The sequence below is a fragment of the Micromys minutus genome, assembly GCF_963924665.1.
Source record: "Micromys minutus genome assembly, chromosome: 16".
Lineage (NCBI taxonomy): Eukaryota > Metazoa > Chordata > Mammalia > Rodentia > Muridae > Micromys > Micromys minutus.
The window spans coordinates 10,926,704-10,949,919 of NC_137985.1; the positions used below are offsets into that span (position 1 = coordinate 10,926,704).

General features: G+C 46.7%; 1 protein-coding gene across 3 annotated transcripts in view; it reads right to left on the reverse strand.

Moving 5' to 3' along the window:
• Window positions 1-23,216, reverse strand: part of AMOTL1 (angiomotin like 1) — a 117,506-nt gene that overhangs the window by 32,115 nt on the left and 62,175 nt on the right. For 2 of the 3 annotated variants that reach the window (XM_080930096.1, XM_080930098.1), the window contains 2 exons: window positions 19,487-19,636; window positions 15,711-16,647 (listed from right to left, as the gene is read on the reverse strand). In XM_080930096.1, coding sequence (XP_080786222.1) covers window positions 15,711-16,647; window positions 19,487-19,636 — 1,087 coding nt within the window. The remainder of the gene's footprint in view (window positions 1-15,710; window positions 16,648-19,486; window positions 19,637-23,216) is intronic. The other variant, XM_080930097.1, reaches the window with a different exon arrangement.

A 23,216-nucleotide genomic window follows, 5' to 3' on the forward strand; every position in this document is an offset into this window, starting at 1 on the left:
TCTCTCAATAGGAAGACAATGGGCAGGGCAGATCAGGTCTCTGCTCTCCAGATGAGACAAGCAAGCCAAGTTGAAAGTGGAGTCTTATTCTCCAAAGGACAGAGATTTGGAGAAGTTATTTCTGTGTGAGAGGTCAGGGCAACTGTCTCTCAACATCTGGAAGGCGGTCAAGAAAGTACCTGGGATTTGGATGGAAGGGTGAAGTCGGGGAAAGATGTACTTTGGACAGGAGAACTGGCTGGTGCACAAGACCTATGGCAGGAAATAGCATCATCCAGCAGCAGTCAGCAGCAGCCAGCAGCAGCCAGCAGCAGCCAGCAGCAGCCAGCAGCAGCCAGCAGTAGCCAGCATCAGCCAGCATCAGCCAGCAGCAGCCAGCAGCAGCCAGCAGCAGCCAGCAGTAGCCAGCATCAGCCAGCAGCAGCCAGCAGCAGTCAGCAGCAGCCAGCAGCAGCCAGCAGCAGCCAGCATCAGCCAGCATCAGCCAGCAGTAGCCAGCATCAGCCAGCAGTAGCCAGCATCAGCCAGCAGTAGCCAGCATCAGCCAGCAGTAGCCAGCAGCAGTAACTGGAAGAAAGCACACTATACAAAGCACTCCCAGCGGCAGCAGTGTGGTGGTGCACAGGGTAGTAGAGTGAATGCAAGCTGCAGTCACACTTTCTTTCTTTTTTTAATGACTTCAGTTTTTATTTCACAAATGTTGCTGTGCCTGGAGTTTGCATTTTTGTTTTTCAAATAATAAATATAACTTTTAAAAAACAACTTTATCTTTAAAAAACAGAGATAAATGTACAGATTTTTTAAAGCATTTTTGCATAAAACTATATGAATATATTTCTGCTGGTACTTGTTTTTTTTAAAGGTTTGATAGTATGCATACGGAAGCATCAGTCCTTGGGGGGCGGGGGGAGTGTATAACATCCTCTCAGAGTGGGGAACGCCTAGACCTTAAATCATTAATAATTCAAGAGCTAAGAATATAGCCTTGTGGCAATTTTTGGTATTGAAAAATCATTATGTTTAGTCTTTACAGACCAAGAAAACTTTGGCTATTTCCATGTTACATTTTGTTTTACATGTACTTTACGCAGCCACACTTCCTTAAGAGGCACACAGAGGCCAGTGCGGGCTGCCTTGTTAGGAGTGATGTGCTGAGAGAGAGCTCAGTGTACCAGGCAAAGCCTGTAAGTCTGGGTATGGTCTGGGAGGAACTGTTTTGTGTATATGAAGGATGAAGAAAAAAAAAATGCAGGAAAATAAAATATTTCTAGATGTGGGGCTAAGCAAGAAATGGTCAGGGAGTGCCACTTAATTAAACAGGAAGGTTTGAGCAAAGGACTGATCCGGGTTCTGAGGTCTAAATATCCAGACTTCAAACCTAGCCCAGTGATAAAACACACAACCGTACCTGGTGCTGGATTTCAACTCAGAATCATAAATTTCTGCCTTTGGTGTTTACTCCCCTCCCCCAAATTCTTCACTATTCTGTCAGCCTGTTTCATGAGAATCACCACGTTTTCTTTCAAGCTAAGTCAGGCGGCACAGGAGCGGCCGACGCAGGAGCAATCATAAATGTTGACTCAGGTTCTCCATCCCTGCTGTCTCTCTAGGTTCACCCTTCTTGTTGCTCTCTACTTCCGGGTCTTGGAACTGGAGGAGGTGATGAGAATCGACTGTAGTACAGCTTTGAGTGTTGGCACAGGCCTGTACTCCCAGATCTCAGGAGGCGGAGGCAGGAAGATGACCGACAGTTCAAGGAGAGCCTGCGCTACATATCAGCTACAGGACAGCCTGGGCTAAAGAGTAAGACCCTGGCTCACAAAATAAATAGAAAATTTAAAAACCTGGCATCATCCAAAACTGCCTAGCATTGTTGTCAAAGGGTGAGCCTTCCAGAGAGTGTCACATGTGTCACCCACAGTCAAAGGTCACAGCACTACCCCAGTTTTCCACCAGGAGGTTACTAAGACCTACAGATTTCCTCTTGAGTGACTGTCATGGCCGCCAGTTGATGAGCATATGTCACAGCTGTGACACCTCGGAATGCCAGCTCCTTGTAACTAAGTGTCAACTGCTACAAGTTCAAGGGTCTTCTTAAGGATCTTAACCTTCCCGGAGATGACCAGGGACTGATCCAGGCATATGACACCACAGTGACTAACCTCAGGCCTTGTTTACTAACATCAGACTTTCCCACCCAGCCTCAGGAGATGTTCCAAGGTGAATCTCCTTCCCTCTTGAGTTTACGAGTTCCTTCTCCATGTCATTCTAATCTAACTGGGTCTAAGCTTCCTTTCCTGGTCAAGGTAAAGGCATTTTAGAGCACCATATAGTTCATTATTCCATATGTGACATTCCCCCACTCCTCTTTCATCCATGCAGAAAAAAACAACAAAAGCAAAAAGAAAAAAAAAATCAGCTGGACCCTGAAGCATCTTCTTCTCTCTCTATGAACACTATAAAACCACTTAGCCTTTCTTTAGACTAAGATCTGTGCCCATTCCAATTGCTGTCCTATACAAGAGTGTGCAACCCCATCACAAGACCAGACAGATTGTGAGTTCTGTTGACTCTTTTTCCCCAAGTCATGAAAACTATCAAGCATGGACCCCCCACACAACTGACTTATTGCTCATGGTGACCTAAAGGCCAGTGGATCCTGCAGTGCATTTTACACAGAAACAGGATATTTTAGAAAGGGCCCAACACTCCAGTTGCAATGGTGACTTCAAAGACTGATGCTCCTGCTCACAAGGCGTGAGGGTAATGAAACGGCTGCCCTTGGATGGACTGGAGGTAAGGGTGGGGTTCCCGTCTGAGGTTTACTTAAATCTGGACTTGAGTCCACTGAGTGAACACCACCTCATCAGTCCTCCCTTCCTGATCAGAGGAAAGTCAAGGGGAAAGACAGAAATCAGATGATGAGATCCTGATGCCTACCTAATGCCTTCAAAAGGCTGTAAGAATTCGGTGGGGGTGGTCCACATTAGGGGTCTTGTACCAATCAACCAAGCAGCTCTGCCTCTGCTCTTCACCCAGGAGAACTTTCCAGAGAACAATGCCTGTACTGAGATGGATGATAGTCAGGCAGGAGAGAAAATCTCCATTCCTGAAGTCCTCTCTGGCAGCCAGGGCTTTGGACTCTAAGAGGTGAACCAGGTGGGACTGGGCTAGTGTAAGGAGCAGCAGGGAGGACAGGTAGGCACATGCACACGCACTGCAGTGCCAAGGCACAGCCTGCCCTCAGCTGAGACAACATAACTGTGGGCCACCACTGGAATAAACACTTATGGAGACCAAAGAGGGAAGAGGCCATGAGAGTCAGCATCAGTAAAGAGGGAAAGAGACCATGGCAGTCAGCATCAATAAACGATTTAATTCTAGGCTGTAACTGACAATGGTAGAGCATGGTAGAGCATCCAGCCTGGCACACACCCCTAGACAGTGCCAGCTCACAGAGCCAGGCATGGAGTATTCATGAGAAGCTCTCGAAGCTTTACTTATGGCGAATATCTGCTAAGCACTCCCTACATCCAGCCACTGTAACATACATCTAGCCTGTGTTACACACGGTATCCTGACCTTTATAAAATAAGTATCAGGCTGATGAGATGGCTCAGTGGGTACAGGCGGCCCACCACCAAGGTGGACAACCTGAGTTTGTTCCCTGGTCCCACATGGTGGAAGCCGAGAATCAACTCCCATAATCTGTCTTCTAGCACTCACATATACACCAGGGCATGTGTGCCACTGCACACGTGTGTGACCCTCCCCCCACTCCATATCACTATTTGTCTATTTGAATTTAAAAAGAAGCACAGAAGGCAACCTCCAAAATACAGAGAAGCAACATACAAGAGAGTCAGATGTGTCATGTCTGTAGAGAGCATCTACCCCACATTCGCCAAGGGCTATTGTCTATAGACACCTCCTCGAGTTACCAAGCACTCACGCTGGCATGGCTGGCCCAGTCCCAAAGGACACAGGCTCAGAAGGTCAGGCAGGTCCGGCTCCTTAAATGACCAACAGAACCTTAATTTACCAACTTTACTTAATTTTCTATCTAACAGACTGTTTTTTCTTAACACATCTGAATAAGAATTAGAACTAAGAGGCCTCTCATCCAGGAGGCCACGGTCAGGTAAGACACAGGGCCTGCAGGATCTGCAGAGGTGTCCAGCAAGATACAGGAGCACAGAGGCTGGCTCCGTCAGTGCTGGCCTGGGCCATGTCCTCAGAATGTGTACCTGATTCTCCCCTCTCAACTTCCAAGTAGTTTTAATCACTCCTGACAACCCGCCACTTCGGCCTTACGCTCTCTCTACTCTCCAGTTCACACTTTAATATTACTTAATGTCCCAAGCCTCTTCTCCTACCTACTTGTTAGTGTGCGACCTTTCCAAGGACAGGAGCTGATGACTCGGCAACTTGAGACTCATTTCTGTTAACTGATTTAGTTCCCACCTCTGAGACCAAGTTGGATCTATTTGCTTGATTGCTTTTCAAAGAAGAGACAGTCCTTTGGCAGAGTGCGTTGAAGGAGATACCCCTGCCAATCAGACTTACTCAGACTATGGAGTCATAGTAACACAGTAACAGGGACTCTGCCCTTCTTCTGTGTGGAGTGGTCACAAAATTGGACTAATGGTGGTCCTGGGTTTGGGAAAACAGGCTGTTAGTAACATTTGTTCCTCTCGAAGTATACCAGTCTTCATAAGCATAATTAAATAAGTTTTACATCCTACCTGCTAATAGGTGTGTCGTGAGCATCACTGATCTCATCTGCTTCTCACCAACCTGGGCATCCACTGTTCCCATACCATTATTCTAGTTCATACGTATGCAGATTAAGCTCCCAGGATTTATGGGACAAACCAGAGATGTGACATTCCGTACAAAGTTAAGAACACTTCCCAAAGCACACATGCCCACCACACCAGGGCCCCTCACTCAGCACCAAGGAATGCAGGGAGAGTCTGAGCAGCTCGGGTGCTGCAAATACACATTAAGACCCGTCGCCCTCAGACCTCACTCCAGTATGTCCAACTGCAACAGAAACAGAGGCTGCTGAGCCCTTGCATGTGCTGCGGGTAAAGACTTGAGAAAGAAAACACCGGATGGATTTATATTACGTGCTCGCAGAAAGATGATCCTTTCGAAGCCTGGACTGAGTAAAGAGTGTGGGAATTGTGCTGTCCGGGTGCATGTCTAGGTGCTGCAGACACTTTGTTAGTGGGGATGTGTGCATGGAGACTTGGCTGCATGTGTGTAGAAGCCACACACATACCAGGTGTCCTTCCTGAATCACTCTCTGCCTTCATTTCTTAAAACAGTCTCTCAATGAACCTGAAATGCGAAGATTCAGCCCGGCTAGCTGGCTGCTTCAGGCATCCTCCTGCCTCATTCTCCCAGTGCTGGGGTTACAGGTAGGCCCCATCATGCCAGGTTCTAGGGATGCAAACTAAGACTTTCAAGTTGTGCAGCAAGGCACATTACTGGGTCATCCCCTTAGCACAAAAATGCTTCCTATATGTTTTAAGTGAATCAGCAAACAGACTCTAAATACACTTCATATGTATCTGTTAGTATTTTAAAAAAGCACTGGAAAGGTGGTTCAGTGGTTAAGAGCACATTCTGCTCTGGCAGAGGGCCAAAGTTTGGCTCACTGCTGTCTCATATCTGCCCAAAACTCTGGTTTCAGATCTGATGCTATCCTCTACTCTCTGAGGGGCAAACACACACACACACACACACACACACACACACAGAGAGAGAGAGAGAGAGAGAGAGAGAACACACACCACAAACCACACATGTACACACTACATACTACACACACACAAAGACACACATACATATACATACATACCACACACACACACACACACACACAGACACACACACACTACACAATTTTACAAATAGAAAGGTGTTAAAATAACTGTCAAAATGTAAAAAACAAAATAAAAGTAATTGTCCAAAACAGCGTGTATAAATGGACTAGCCTCTAAATTACAAAGCCCAGTTTCTCAAAATGAGTTCAACTAAACTAATTCTTAACCATGAAAAGAAACTTGATGAATACTCTAAAGCTTTAGATATTCTAGTATGTTATATCACAAACTAATATAAGCCAAAATTAATAGAGTTTTAAAATAAAAAAAATATTATGAAAGGATCTACTAGAAATTTTTACAATACACACATGCCCATACAAGATTTACATTTTGTCGTTGTTGTTTGCTTTTTGGTTTTTGAGACAGGGTTTTACTATGTAGCCCTGACTTTCAAGGAACTCACTTGGAAGACCAGGTTAGCCCTGAACTCAAGAGAGATCCCCCTGTCTCTGTCTCCCAAATGCTGGGTTAAAGCCATGCACCACCACTGCCCAGCTTCTATTGCATTTTTTATTGACTTTGCATACATGCCTATGTGTGTGTGTATATATGCACGCATGTACATGTACGCCCATCATGGCACATGAACAGAAGCCAGAGATACAATTCAGGTAAGTAGGCTTGGTGGGCAGTGCCAGAACTCAGTGGTATCAGAGAACTTTGGTAAATGTCCATCTGTCCTTACATGACCAGGAACAGGCAGAGCGGGAACTGCAGGCTACATTCTGTACACTAGGTTCTGTATGTATCTACAGGTCAGTCATTACAAAACATGGTTTATCTCAGTGACAAACAACAGGAAATAAAAACGAATGGGTAGACAGATGAAGAATGTGACAAAATAATTTACAGAAGAGAAAGTTAAAATACCAAATATATATTTTCCAACATCAACATGAACAGAAATAACAAACTGAAACAAGTTCTGAGTGTGTCTGGAATATGTCTGTACGACAAGCTTTTATGCAACCTGTTTTTAGTTTCTCATGAATACTCATGGCACTCCAGTTGGGTTTAGTTTATTATGAAAGCTAATCATACTACACAGCTCAAGCTGGCCTTGAGCTACAAAGATGCCCAAGGTGACTGTCTCCAATTAGGGGAACTAGGGCTCTTTGTTTTGTCTTTTTTTTTTTTTTTTCTTTTTGCTATTTATATAGGATATATGTAGCTTTAAAAAAAATTCCTACTATGGTCTCTCTTCATTGTTAACTTGACTGGATTTGGAGTCACCTAGGAGACAGACCTTTGTGTGTGTCAGTGAGGAAGTTTCCCAGTTAGTTTATCTAAGGAGAGGCCCACCCTGAATGTGGGCAGCACTGTCTACACAAGAGCCCCAGACTGAATAAAAGGAATAAAAGGTACAACCAAACTCCTGTGTTCATCTCTTTCTGCTTCCTGACAGTGCATGTGACCACCCACACGTGACCATCCACATGTGACCACCCACACGTGACCACCCACACCTCCCCCACCATGATGTCCTCTTGCTAAACCAGGAGCCAAAAATAAACCTTCGTTTCCTAAGTTTCTTCTCAGTTAACTGTCAGGATGAGGAGAAAATAACTAAAATAATAATTCTCACCTAAGTAATGCATGTATATTTCATAAAAATTAGAAAAAAGCTAAATAATCACCACTGTTATTTTAGTAATTAAGAAAAAGAAACAATGAGATAAAATAATAAAAGACCACAGAAAAGAAAGAAGTCACACGTTTAAAGTGCCTTGTGACAAACTATTTTCTTGAAGCAGCCTAGTGTTCTAAAAGTATTAAAACAGGCTGAACTTAAAAAGAAAACTGGAAAAAGTCAGTATTTTTTTTCTTTAGAGGATAAACTAGCAGAATAAACATACATAGACACATATGTAATTGCTACAGTAAACAGTTTATGATCATGTAAGGAAGTAATGCTGTTGGTTATAAGAAAAACACAGACGAAGAACAGGGGTGTGACATATACCCTTAACCCCAGTCACTGAAGAACAGGGGTGTGACATATACCCTTAACCCCAGTCACTGAAGAACAGGGGTGTGACATATACCCTTAACCCCAGCCACTGAAGAACAGGGGTGTGACATATACCCTTAACCCCAGTCACTGAAGAATGGGGTGTGACATATACCCTTAACCCCAGCCACTGAAGAACAGGGGTGTGACATATACCCTTAACCCCAGTCACTGAAGAACAGGGGTGTGACATATACCCTTAACCCTAGCCACTGAAGAATGGGGGTATGACATATACCCTTAACCCCAGTCACTGAAGAATGGGGGTATGACATATACCCCTAGCCACAGCCACTGAAGAACTGGGGTGTGGCATATACTCCTAGCCCCAGCTACCTAATTGGCTGATTGAGGCAGGACTGCTTGAGCCCAGGAGGTCAAGACCAAGGTGGGCAACAGGACAAGAACTCTCTCAGAAATACGCTAAATAAACAGACAAGAAGGGGAACTGGGGCTCTGCAAACTGAAGGAGCAGAAGTCCCCACCTGTTGGTCCTGCAAACAACCCTGGGTCTCATAAATACCCAAATGAAAACTGGACTTAACTGAATTCAGAATCTCTGCTATGTGGGTGGGACTCCGGCCCATCTGTCTAAAGGAGTTGCCCTGCTGTGCATTGCAGCTGGGGCTGTGTCGGGTTTCCTGGGAAACTGACCTGAACTTGACCCTAGCTCTTTAAAATTCCCACACCGCAGAGCTATTTCCCAGGACACACAAGGCACTACACTTAATGTCATATTGCCTAAACGCTGTGGGCTGTGGGCATTGCTGAAATCTCTCTCTCTCCCCTCTCCTCCCCCTCCTCTCTCTCTCTCTCCCTCTCTCTCTCTCTTTCTGAGAAGGGTCTAATATAACCTTGGCTAACCTCGAACCTGCTAGGCAGCCAAGGATGACCTTGTCTGAACTACTGACTTTGCTGCCTCCATCTCCAAGTTCTAGAATCACAGGTGTGCGCCACAGAGTCTGGCGGACACACCGGAGTCCTGGCGATAAGTTTGGCATATACGGTCAAACTTACTTATATAAATGAGGCTTCATGGCCTCATTTTCACTAAGGGAAAGGAATGGTTTTAACGAAGCAGCCAAGGGTTTAGTTCACCCACTAATTCCAAATATTGGTTCATTTTCACTGTATAAGCTACAAATCCTAATTCACCATTTCAGAAGCACACACTCCCCAGATTTCTCCCTTTTCCAGCTATTTCTATTATCTTGTAATATATCACTTGCCAAAGAAGGTCCTGGCCCTCAGTCAGACCGGCCGTTTATTGCACACCTCTGCACACGCTCCTGATAAACTCTCCTTGCTCAGGTTTCCCGTTGTAATTGTTCACTGGTCACATGTGGTCCTGAGCTCTCCTCCCACCTGGCTATCCCTCCTCCATGGAATGTCACTTGCCATGTTCCCAGAGGGTGACCATCTTAGTTAGGGTGCCCTAATAAAACACCATGACCAAAAGCAACTGGGGTGGGGGGAGGATTTGTTTCACTTACAGTTCTGTTTAACAGTTTTTTTCCCCCAAAAGAACTTAAGACAGGAGCTCACATTGAGCAGAAACCTGGAGGCAGGAGCTGATGCAGAGACCATGGAGGGGTGCTACTTACTGCCGTGGTCTCCATGGCTTGCTCAGCCTTTCTTATAGAACACAAGACCACCAGCACAGGGGTGACCCCACAGTGGGCTGGGCCTTCTCCTATCAGCCACAATTACAAAAATGTCCTACAGGCTTGCCTACAGCCAGATAGTATGGAAGCATTTTCATAATTGAGGTTCCCTCCTGTCAGATGACTAGCTTGTATTGAGTTGACATAAAACTAGCCAGCACAATGATCCTGTATATTACTGTACACACACACACACACACACACACACTCACACACACTCATACACACTCTCTCACACACATTCACACACACACACTCACACACACTCATACACACTCTCACACACTCTCTCTCACACACATACACTCACACACACACACTTATACACACTCAAACACACACACACACTCACACACACACACTCACACACACACACACACACACACACACACACACACACACCAGGATATTTCTAGGGAGAAAATGTATCTTGATAAAGAGTACAGTTGCTGCACGGGTGGTGGTGATGTCATGCCTCTTACAGGAAGCAAGAAGCCAGCCTTGTGCAAAGAAAGCCGCAGCCCCTGGCTTCTCAGAGCCTGAGACAGAAGGCTGTGGCCAAACACAACCATCTTCTGCTTTACAGATATCTACCTACCAAAAGTCAAGTTGGTCCAGCCACAGATGGGCAGAACTGTCAGCAAACACTTGCCAGGCGCTCCTGCCTCTCTGCTGAAGAGGCTCCACAGGGCCATGCTGAAGGGCAGAGAAAACACCCCAGGCTCAGCAGGCCGAGAAAGGCTGAGAAAGGCAATCAGAGCCTTTCCACACAGTCGCTACCTTCTCTTCCTAAGGGGGTTCTTACCAAAACAGACACTGGTCTAAAGTAAGTGCTGACCACATTCTGGGACAAACTAAGACTAAAGAGCCTCACCTCAGATGAGAACCAGCCACAGACACTGCTGCAGGCGTGTCCGACCAACACAAAACTGTAAGCAGATTTCAAACAATGGGACTTTTGCTTTCTTCCTCCACCCTGCCAAAACTGACTACATAGTTCCTGAATGTGAACTTCGTGGCTGACATATTTCCATATCAAGAGGTTAGATGCTCCTGCAGTTCACAGCCTGAAGCTCCCTGATAACTTAAGTTTGCTCCCATTGTCTTCTGGGAAATCCAGAGGAAGGAGGAGTCTGGTGCGATTCTATAAACTAATTACAAATTTTAGAGGAAGGCAGGTCAGGTACAAACTTACGTGTGTTTTCCGAGCATGTACAGTCACTGAGTCCTTAACTGGGGAAAGGGCCATGTGTAGCAAAGGGCTCTGGGCTTTTTACGGCTCCTGGACCACCAAGCTGTTGGCCATGACTTGGTTACTGGACCCTCTCTCTTTTGTCAGGTTTAGCCTACATAAAAATGGGCTTTTTAATAGAACCTCTTTTTTTTTTTTTAAGTTTCATTTATTTTTATTTTATGTATATGGGTGTTTTGTCTGCCTGTTTGTCTATGGACTTCATGCATACAGTACTCATGAGGCCAAAAGAAGGAGCTAGGTCCCCTGAAACTGGAGTTACAGACAGTTGTGAGCCACCACGCAGGTGCTGGGAACTGAACTGAGGTCCTACATGGTAAGAACAGCGATGCCTTTCGCCACTGAACAATCTTCCTACTCCTTAGCCCCATTTCTTAAAGTTGTAAACGTTAGGGAACATAACCCACACTGGGAAGTCCTTGGGAAAACCGCATCCCTGCTGCCAGGTTCATGATCATACACCGAGCTGCAGCGTGCCAAGCACCTGTAATGGAAAACTCCTAAGGTATCAGAGAAAGCAGGTTTTTGTCTTATTTTATACATGGTCCTGATTAAAGTATATAAATTATAGGAGCAAAAACATTTTCAAGATTGATAATGTCTAGCTAGTAAGTCCCGTGTTTTACATGTTAGTGGTTTGCTGGGAAATAGGAGATCAATATGAAATTTTTAGCAGCTCTAATTTTTCATTTTCATTTTTAACATAGAGCTCTTTGGGGGGAAAAAGAGGACTACATCTTGACTAATATACTCTAAACTGCTCTAGCAGAGAAACCCAACCATCCCTGGAATTCCTTGGTGCCTTCGTTTTCATCAGCAACACAACACACACTACACAAGACAAGTCACCACAGAGTGAGTCGGAATTAATAACAAACGTTTGCTTTGGAGGTGGAGAGTGTCATCATCCTCAACAAGAACGGCCCAGGTTGTTCTTGTCCCCACAGTGACCCACTTTCAAACCAGATGAAGACGAAGCATTAGGAGCAGAGGAAGGCCGGAAGTGCATCCTTGAAGCTGCCCCAGGGCCAGCCCTCTGTTCTCAGCACTTCCCTCCATGGCCACTTGAGCTCCTTCACAGAAGGGGCCATGATGCTGTAGGTCAACTATGCTTGGCCCAGTGGCCGCTCTCATGAGTTTACAGAGGAGTTAAAGGGGATAAATAAAATCAACCACCAGAGCAGGCAAAGAGCTCCGAGAGGCTTGGACCCAGACCCTCAGTCTCCTCCCAAAGTGAGGTATTCTTCATACTCTTCAGACTTGTCTCAAAGCATAATGGGTTGGGTCAAATTGCTGGGTATCTATTAGATCCTAAGAAGGGCCTCTTGTAGCATCAGGCAGAAAGATGGGCAGGGACCTCAGTCAGGGTCCACCCTGATCTGCGAGTCTATATTGCCACGTGCAGTATGCAGCCAATAGCCTATAGCTTCCTAAATTATCACTGTTGGTGACAGACAAACAACCACAGAAAAGGGAATGGCCCAGTGAGTTTCTGAGGAGCACTGCTTACCCCTTGGGTGGTATATGACACTACACACCACAGAATCTCAGGTTCAAACCCCAGAGTCCAGGCTCTGCTAACCATGTGTGGAGCAGGCTGTGTGTAGAAAAGGTGGTTTACCTAGCCAACCAAAGCTGTGCTGCTGGAACCAGGCTGCACTCACCAAGTGGCCTTACAGCCCTGGGGCCAAGCACAATGGCCTGTTACATCTCCTAAGACATGTTGACAGGCGTGTCAATTCCAGTACCAAGCTTCTCAGGGCACTCTAAACCCTCGGAAATTTCTTTTCCTGACCTCAGAACTTGGAGGTGAACATGCTCCCCACAGGTCACCAGGGAGAGCTCTAGGAAGCGCCTCACTCCCCACTGACCCACCTTACATCATGGTTTATTGCCAAGACAAAAATGGATCCAGCTTTGCACTGCCAGAGATGGCTCTTCAAGACCACTGGCTATGTTTGCAGCGGACCAGGGTTCGATTCCCAGCACCCATACGGTAACCCACAACTGTCTGTAACCCCAGTTCTAGAATCTGATACCCTCTTCTGGCCTCCAGGGGCATCAAACACTGAAGCAGTGCACAGACATGCATACAGGTAAAAAAGAAACCATAAAAACTGTGACCCAGCAAGGGGGAAGGAAACTTCATTTGGAAAGATTTCCCATCATTATCAGGATCTTCCAGACACTAAGAGAAATGTTTGGAATGATCTATGAAATGACAGTGAGACACAAACACCAGAGGTATGGCAGCATTGAGGGGAACGCTCCTCTCTGGTAAAGAGAACAGTTCCTGGGTCCCATTGCAGAGTCAGGCTAAAGCCATGCTAGGAAGAACACAAAATGCTCTGCTGCTCACAAGGGCTTGAGCTGTCCAGGATGCTTCAGAACTGGCCTTCAACACCGAGATGGCTCAACCTCACTTAGACTACATCTGGAATCACCTACAAGACACACCTCCGGGCATGTCCCTGAGCGTGTTTCCACAAGTTTAATTGCATAGGGAAGACCCATGGAATATGAGTGGCAACATATTCCTAGACTGAATAAAAAAAAAGGGATGGAAGTAGAGAATCAGCTGAGTGCTGGCATTTCCCCCCAGGGCCTCTTTGTCCTGGTACACAGAGATGTGAGGAGTAACAGCCACTCCCCCAGTCCCTGAACTCCATTTTGCCTTCCCGGCTACCACAGATGCCATGTTCTCAAAGCATGAGCCAAAATAAATCGTCCCTCCTACATGTTTTCTTTTGCCAGCAAGTTTGTTATAGCAACAGAAAAATGACTCTACAGTCCACCTCGTGTCAAACGTGTCAGAGCTGAGGAGGAGGCGGTCATCACCCCACACCTTCCCAAAAGGTGAACAGTAAAGCCTGCACCCAGCCACTGGGGTCACATCAGGAGCCACAGTTTATTCAGTTGAGACAGACAGACACTCGATGGTGAGGACACATCCAATAATAGCAGGAGACACCTGTCTCCTCAGGGCCAGGCTCTTCCAGCACAAGCACCCTCCACGCTGGCCACTCCCACATTCTCCCCAGAGGCTACATGTCCAAGTGCCTCAAACACATGCCCCTGCTCCTCAGCGGTCTAGCCAATCACAGACTCCTCTCAGTTCTATCTCCCTGCCTCTCCTCTACTGCCGTCTCCACCTGGAAACCCAGTTCTCTGAAGTACTGAATCCTTCCTGTCCAGCCATCCCACACCACCACCAAATCTAGTTACTGAATACCAGTGTGTAGTCTCTGCCTGAGAACACCAGGCTTCTCACTGCTTAGGGTAAATGTTAAACTCCTTAGTGTAACTATGACAACATGGTTCACAACATCCCTGCTCAAACACATCCTGTCTCCTATCACACCTAAACACCTCGGCTGAACACCATGGCCCTTCAGAGCACAGATTCTCATGGCTTCCCTGCCTCTAGAGATGGTCTTTCTCCCAGTAGCTATTTTTACTAATCCTTCGAGGCTACGGTCCGTGTCACCTTCTCTTGGAAGCTTTGGAAGCTTTCTTGTTTGATTGATTTTTTTTTTTTTTTTTTTTTTTTGGAAACGGGTTTTTCTGTGTAGTCCTGGCTGTCCTGGGACTCTCTGTAGGCCAGGCTGGAGTACAGGCAGCCTGAGGAGCTTTTCTTAATCTTCAGAGTTTGAGCCTTTTTAACCTGACCAATCGCCTGGTACTTTTGACATATTTCTACCCTGAACATTACACTAAATGGAAGTGATGTGTTCTGATACTGTTTTCCCCAAAGACAATGCTTCAAGGGCTCTTAGGGAAGGGCCCACTTGTTTCTGTGGATCAAGGCTACACAGGAGGCACACACAGGAAGAAATGCTGAACTTGCCCATCAATCAGAAAACACACTTACACTACAAACCAGCAAGACAAACTAGAATGAAAGACAGAGAAGCTGGAAGCCGGAAGTCAGGCCCCGTTGCTCAGCTGCAAGCCCTGGACACCTGCTCAGATCTCCAAACTTCAGCTTCATATCCACAGAATGAGCTGGAGCTAAAGAACTTCCATGGTCTTGTCAATGCCTACATTCTAGCATCCGGAGTTGTTGTTGTCGTCGTTGTCGTTGTCGTTGTTGTTGTTGTTCTTCTTCTTCTTCTTCTTCTTCTTCTTCTTCTTCTTCTTCTTCTTCTTCTTCTTCTTCTTCTTCTTCTTCTTCTTTTCCTCTTCTTCCTCCTCCTCTTCTTTCTAAAAACTGTGTGCGTGTGTGTGCGTGTGTGTGTGTGTGTGTGTGTACATGTGCCTGTCACATGTGTGAGTGCCCATGAGCACAAGAAGGCATCTTTAAGTTGTATAATGAAGTCAAGTATCATGGTGCAGGCCTATAGTCCCAGCTTTGAGAGACATAGGTAAGAGATTCGTACGTTGAAGACCAGCATAGGCTACCTACCTAGTAAGACCCTGTCTCAGTAAACAGGAAGGGAAGGACAGAGGTAGGAAGAGGAACAGGGAGGAAAGAGGGAACTATTAATATAACAGAAAAGACTACAAAGGAACTCTGGCTGGAGAGACAGCTTGGTGAGGTCCCTTACAAGCACAGGGACCCCAGTTCAATGTGCAGAACTCATACTAAGAAAGCTGCTTGTGACAGCTTGTGTTGGTGAGGTAGCACCTATACATATATAGCCACATTTGAACACACACACACACACACACACACACACACACACACACACACTTCTCAGGAATCAACAGCCCCATTCAACCCCAGCTGCCCTCTGCTAAGAAAGGAAGATGTTCTAAGCCTCCCTCTTCCTGAGCCCACAAATGGCTTATTAAATACTATGGACAAAAGTTTGGATAAAAGCTAACACTCCTCACAACACTCCAAACATAACAGCTGAGCTTTGCAAAGCTGGGTTGATAGTTACCTGGTGACGCCGTACTCTGGTGGTGGCTGATACCGCAGGACGGCCACTTCTGTTCTCACAGGCTGGGGTGCTGGGTAAGGTTTGACCATCTCATGGAGTACCCCAGGGTGCTGGTCACTGTAGTAAAGACCGTGATCTTGGTTCTTGCTAACTGGGGATTTCATTGGCTTGGTCTTGAAGGGGTATTCCGGTGGAGGGCCACGGGGGTCCAGTGCTTTGCAGGCAGGCTGAGCCGAGGACGGCTCTCCTCCAGCTTTGAAGTTCTTTCCATTTCCCGAGCTGGGGAGGTGTTGCTTAGCCCCATTCCTCTCCAGCGACAGCTGCATGATCCTCTCACTGAGGGACCGGACATGGCCCTGCTTTAGTTCTTTCAGGGCCTCATCCTTATGTGCCTGTCCGCTGTTGGCCCGGTTCACTGTGGGCCTCCCCTCAGTGCGCGACTTCTGACCCGTACCTCCAGCCATGTAGTAAGTGTGGCCGAGGGGCCCCTGTCCCTGCTGCTGTTGCTGCTGTTGCTGCTGCTGCTGTCCCCTGAAGAACTGGGACTGGGCCTTGGCCTCCTCGTACGTGGGCAGCTCCTCGCTGTTCTGTTGAGGCTGTGCGGACCGGACCTGCTTCTCCATCACCGTACTGTCTCCCTGATGCTCTTGACCCTGCGGTTCTTGGCGGGCCGACTGATAGACCATTTGCGGGTCTTCTTGGGCGAGGGTTTCCGTGGAAGAAAAGTTGGTGGTGGTGTGGGCTGGCCCTGCACTCCCGGTGGCCTGGTGCTGAATGGCCAGCAGGTTCATGTTCTCGGTTGCTGTGCCATAGCGCAGTTGTTCCTGGATCAGCCGCTGTAACACTCTTCCGGATGCTACATCCTCAGAACCTCTCATTTCCACCTCTGGCGTCCTCAAGAAGTTCAGGGAGTGGAAGCTGGAGAGAGCGTCCTCTACTGAAAGACAAACAGGAACTGAGCTAATAGGCTGTCCCCGGGAGACACTGACTGACACTCTAACCAGAGCATCATTTAAAGACCAGGTTCCAAAGATGTCATCACTGACCCATCCTGCAATGCCTCAAGGGTGTGTTCCTCAGACTTCCTGGGCTTCTGTTCTCCCTTCCCATCCTCTTCTGTCACCCTCTGTGACTTGGTCTACCTTTCTATGTCTCCTTTTCCTAACAGGACCACCGTGGCAGAAACTGTCATTAAGTCTTCCCATCGTAAAAACAAAAAATATTAGTCACAAAGAAATCAGCCACAGCACTCTGCCAGATCTCTAATGATGGTTCTCCATCACAGCTTTCCCTCTCTCAGAGCTGTCCTCAGAAGGCAGCCCACACCGGCTCTCCCCATGTTCCAAGCACCACACGGTGATTAGTAACCAAAGCCAACCTGAGTTTTCTGGCTCTTATGTTACACATGTAACCTTTCTAGAACATTCAACCTTGTGTTTGCTCTCTGTTTAGAATGTTCTTCCAATTTAGCATCTAGATCAATACCTCGGAACCCCCACTTTCTGGCTTCATTTACTCTACCTGCCTCTTACAATCTGGACTCCCTCAAGTTCTTTCTGAGTCCTCCTTTGCTCCCACTGAACAAAATTTCCACTCTTGTCTTCAACTCCTGAGTCAGGGCCCCACCTCTGCAATGGCAGCCGCTGGCCCTTAACAGCCATCTTCTACCAACACATCTTCCTTCCCTCCCTGACTCCTGTGTCCTGTGTCTGCTGGTTTCTTAGTTATTCAGATGTTTCACACTGGGTGACAATAAGAAGCCAGAAGCAAGCTTTATTTTCTGTATCAAACTGCTATCCTGTTCAACTCTCGTCCAGATGCCCCTGTTCCCAGGAGCTGATTCCACTAACCAGCTTCTGACCTCCTCTGCCTTTAACCCACAAAATGTTTGTTTCCTTCCCAATACCAGAAACTAGTGAAAGCCAACCAGGGCTACCCAGAGATACTGAGAGAAACTAAACAAAACCAGTTGCAATAAACAATGAATATGCCAAAGAAAGACAGACAAACATGGGTTTTCCCTGCCATCTCCTTCACTAAGCAAGAATGTGCTATGAACCTTCTATTGTCCAAGACACTGTTAAGCGTTGGAGTTAGAAGCATAAAGCATTTATCATCAAAATCACAGATCTTCAAGACTTAAGGGAACAAGTGTCAAAGCTTAGCCAAAATTAAAATAAAAATACAGTGGAAAAAATAATACACATGAATGGATAATGAAATGAATGGGAGGAAAATGACTGTACCCCCTTTTGGAAAGGGGGAGTTCATTTGTCAGGAACCCTGGAATGCTTTCTGAAATGACTTTGCCCCTCTCCATCCCTAGGACATCAACCCTGGAGATTCATTTGAAAGGAGGAAGTTCCTTAGTAAGGTTTTGGATTTCTTCCGAAGTTCTGACTTATTTGCAAAAACAAAAGCTGGAAGCAGAGAAGGAGACAGAGGCAACGGACTGGAGAAAGGGCAGGGAAGCATTCAGAATTTGAGATTCAGAGTTTAGGAGAGCTGGCTACAGATGATGCAGCTCTGAAGCTTCCATGGACAAAGTCAGGAAGATTCTTGTAGAGGGAGTCACACAGTGGAGCAAAATAGTCCTTTTTACAGTGGGGGAGGGTGAACATGCATGTTTGTTTGGGTGAAAGCCACAACCCCAGGTGTGTCCTCAGGAGCCACCCACCTTCTTTCTCCTAACAGAATATTCTTATTTGTTCTTTGACAATCCCATACAGGTAACTGATGTAATTTGAGCGTACCTATTTCCCATCCATTACTAGACCGCCCCCCCCACCACCCAATTATACCTCTCACCACCATCTTCTCCCTCCCTCCCTCCTTCCATTTTTGAACCGTTTTGCAACCCACTGAATCTGGTGCTGCCAGCCCAGCGGGGACCCTGACATATCTTGTTGTCTTGGTCTTTTGCGAGTCCTGCTGCCGTGAGTTGAGAGTACACCAGCCATGTCAGGATCCAGCATCTCATGACACCCCTACTCCTTCCAGCTCTTACATTCCTTCTGCTCTCTCTTCCACAAGGTTCTCTGAGCCCTGGGGTTGGGGAGGTCACCTTGTGCTTTTGAGACATAGTCTCTCACTGGGACCTAGGGTCAATAACTAGACCAGTGAATTGCAGGGACCTGTCTCTCTCAACCTCACCAGTGCTGGGGTGCAAAGCATGTGACGTTCAGCTTCTTTATGTTTTGGGATCCAATTCAGGTCCAAGTGCTTGGATGACAAGCTATTTCTCCCAGCCCCAATTCTTATTAATATCATGGTATAGCATGAATTAAAATCAATCTCCTAGCAGGAGACAATTCTTAGCTCAGTATGATAACTTAAGACTAGAGAAGAGAGAAATGTCTAAATGATGGTAGCCCCTCCTTAACCGTCAAGGATACACTCCAAGACCCTCAGTGGAACCCTGTAGCCAAGGAGAGTTAGTGCCAAGTCCGTATGTGCAAGGATAGTGCCAAGTCAGTGTGTGTGTGTGTGTGTGTGTATAAAATTAACACACAAATTACACACACAAAATTGTCAGTATTAGCCAATGGTAACGTAGTTCTGATCCGACAGCAGAGGGCCGAGACTGTATTCAAGACTTACGAACTGTTTACTTCTGGCACTTTTCAGTGAATGTTTCCAGATTGCCCTGGACTTTGGATAATGAAAGTGGTGGAAATTAATGTCACAGGCACAGGGGTTTCTGAACATAGAGATGAAAATGGGGAGCTCTGACCCTCTGTACCCCCAGTGTGCACTCAAACAGTGAGAGGACTTACCGCTTTTCCCCCTCAGGCCTCCGCTGGCCTCCACTGTCAAAGGAGATGCCTCATGCCTCCCAGAATAGAGCTGCAAGTCTGGGTAGAAGTAGGTGGGGTCTTCTAGGATCTGCGCAGGGCTGCTGGGGCTGTAGCAGATGGGGGGAGGAGCTGCAGAAAGAAAATGATGTGTGTTAGTGCCCATCACGTGCCCCTCCTTCCAGCGTGACTCATGTCCCCCACGTGGCAGCTCGAAGTGTGACTCTGCCTATTTCATTCATAAAATTCCAAAGCTACTTCCCAGAACTGTCACAAATCCGGCCACCCACCATGCTGACCCATGAGCTTTCAGAGACCTGCTGAGCGGAGGCTCAAAGCTGTTAGCTCAGAGCCACACCCTCAGTCTTCTGTGGAACTGTGAGAGGCAAGAGGTTTGAAATGGTCACGGTAGAGGACAGAACGGTAGGAGTGAAGCAGGCCAGAAAAAGAAAAGGGAGAACAGCTGTCTCTCCAAAAATATGTGATCGAAGAAGGGGTGGCCACTTTGCCAGGCCATGTGTCAGCAAGAGAATGTCCCACAGTGTGCTCTGGCTCCCTGTGAGGCTTGAGTCTCACGTTGCAGTAGAACCAGGGACCTGGGCCTGGGCCTCAGGCAAGCAACACACACACACACACACACACACACACACACGTAAAACTGATGCTACACTTAGACCCACAGCCACCAACCCTGAGATTGCACAGGGACACAGCACATTAGCTAGCTGTAGGAACTCTGGCCAACTGGGCTAATCTCCTTTCCTGTTCTGATATAACTCTGTGTGGACAAGATTAAAGCTCTGCTTTTTTTTTTTTTTTTTTTTTTCCAATTTACTCTGGAGAGTCTTGTTATTGTTTATTAAGATTCTTGCCTGAAAGATAATTACATTTGAAAATAAAAACAATTTTCAGAAATTACATTAAACCAAGGAACTGAAATTTCTTCCTAAGTTTTGCACAAGGCCAGAGCTACTAGTGACTCATCACACCAAGGGCCAAAGATTGGACGGTCACCCCCTCTCCCTGAGTCACTGTACCTAAAAGGTGAAATGCCTTTGTATGTGTGCTCACCATATCGAAGACACGTCTGACCCATAAAGACAAAAGTATGGTTTCCACTGCTGTAATGCTTACCATGTGCATTTAAAATGAAATAATTCTGTTGGGACTCTCACCTTAGAGAGGACATTGTACCTAGCTCAGTCTGAAACTGCAGTCCTGAAGCACAGACCTCACCTTCCACAGCACTGACTGCCCAAAAGAGAGGACAGCCCCCCCTTCTGGGCCTCATCTTTGACGACCATAAATCTGAAAGCCTGGGCAACAATTGGGTACTAGTCTCAGTCAGGGTTTCTATTCCTGCACAAACATCACGACCAAGAAGCAAAGGGAGGAAAGGGTTTATTCAGCTTACACTTCCCTATCACTGTTCATCACCAGAGGAAGTCAGGACTGGAACTCGCACAGGTCAGGAAGCAGGAGCTGATGCAGAGGCCATGGAGGGATGTTACTTACTGACTTGCTCTCCCCTGGCTTGCTCAACTTGCTTTCTTATAACCCAGTGTGGGGCGCCGCCCACACATTCCCACACATTCTCCATTACAAGATGGCGCTGATATCCGGCTGGAGTTAGCAGTAAACAAGCCATGTGCGCACGTGCTGGGTAACTTTCCACTCCTTGAGCTCTGCCTCTCCCGTGGCATCATAGGGCCTGATGAGTTTCAACCAATCAGGGGGCTCCGCGTCCAAGGCAAGGACTGATCCCTTTATAAGGGGACGGGCTAGATAGTTCCGCCTCTTCCCCTCTCGTTGGTCCCTCTCCCGGTGTTCCCGTTCGTGGTCTGGTTCGTGGGCTCGTCCGTCTTGTTCGTCTTGTTCGTCTTTTGGTTTTCCCCGTCTTCTTCGTCTTTTCGTCACGTGAAGCAAGTACTGGTTTTCGAGAGCAATAAAGTTTACCGCAGAAGGATTCTATTTCGTGTGCCGCGTCGTTCTTGCAGGCGAGACGGTTGCGCGGGACAACCCAGGTCTACCAGCCCAGGGATGGCACCACCCACAATGGGCTGGGCCTTCTCTCCACTTGATCACTAGTTGAGAAAATGCCTTACAGCTGGATCTCATTTCCTCAAGGGAGGCTCCTTTCTCTGTGATAACTCCAGCTTGTGTCAAGTTGACACAAAACCAGCCAGTACAGTATGACAGCTTTGATCTAAACTCAATCCTGACATCGTTTCTACCTGCATGGGTATCAAACTAGAGGGGAACAAGGCACAAGACTGGTGGCTGCATTAAAGATTTGGGGTACTTTTCAAATCCAACTACAGGCTAGGGCCCAAGTAACTGTATTGTGTGCATATGTGCATGCGTGTTTGTGAATGTGTGTTTGTGTGTGTGTTTATGGGTATGTGTTCATGAGTGTGCATTTGTATGTGTGCATAAATATGTGTGCTTGACTGTGTGTGTATTTGTATGTGTATGTGATTACGAGTGTCTGTGTGTGCATGTGTGTGTGCACAAGTGTGAATATGTGCATGAGTGCATTATGTGTGCATGTGTGTGTATGTGAATGTGTGTGTACATGAATGTGTTTGTGTGTGTATGTGTGCATGTATGTGCCTGCATATGTGTTTGTGTATGTGCATGCATGTATTTATGTGTGTGTGTGTGTATATGAGTCTGTACGTGTGAGTGTGTTGCATGTGTGTGCAGTGCTGAGAACTGAAGTCAGTGTCTTCTACATACTAGGAAGCAATCTACCACCGACTGAGCTATATCCATTTCTTGCTTAATATATGTCTTATTTGGTAGAGGGTCTTACTAAAGCTGCCAGCTTGGTCTTAACTCGGTGGCTCAGGAAATCCTGAATATACAACCCCCACCACCACCTCTACATCGCGAGTAGCTCAGATTGCAGGCAAGTACCATCAGGCTGAGCCAGACAGCTGTCTTCTCTAAAGCTCTCAAAATGACTGTAATATGCAGTGACTGTTGGGGACCCCAAAGCTAGAGGGTAAGTGGGATACATCGGGACAAAATAAACAGAACACTGCTGCTCAGCCCTGCCCTGCAGGCTCCTGTACCAAGTTGGGGGGAATGTGAGGGGGGTTGGGTGGAGTCAAGAGCTCGAATGCTCCAATCAAATTGTGGTGTTTTCTTAAAATTGTGCTGGGTCGAGAGTGGTGTGGGGCAGCGTGCAACACCTACAGGCTATTGTCTAATCGAGTGACTAAGAGAACAAACTTGGAATACAATGAAGACATGGATGTCTATAAGGGGAGTGAGAGAATGTGCACACTTCTAATATAGCTCTCACAATGGACCCTGCATTAGCCATCACCACAACAGCATTCATAACAATCATTTCTCTCCATCTTTCCAGTGGTCGGCCAAGAAAAAGTGGGCTCAAGCATTTCAAGCCACAGAATAATAAGTAGTCCTTAAAGGAACCTGTGTTCAGAGAACACCAAGGATGCATTGCCTTTTACTACATAGTCATCAATGCAAACAAAAACGAGTGAACACACACACACACTTAGGGATAGACAGACACTGTGCCCAGTTATATGGACTCTCAAGACATTTTTCACAGACACATGGGGCTCATACACTCAGTGACAGACATTCTCAAGGCTGCCAGGGTTCAGGTGCTGAAGAAAGGAAAGAGGACCACAGATCAGAGAAGAGGCGCTGCAGATGAGCAGGCCAAGGTAGTTTA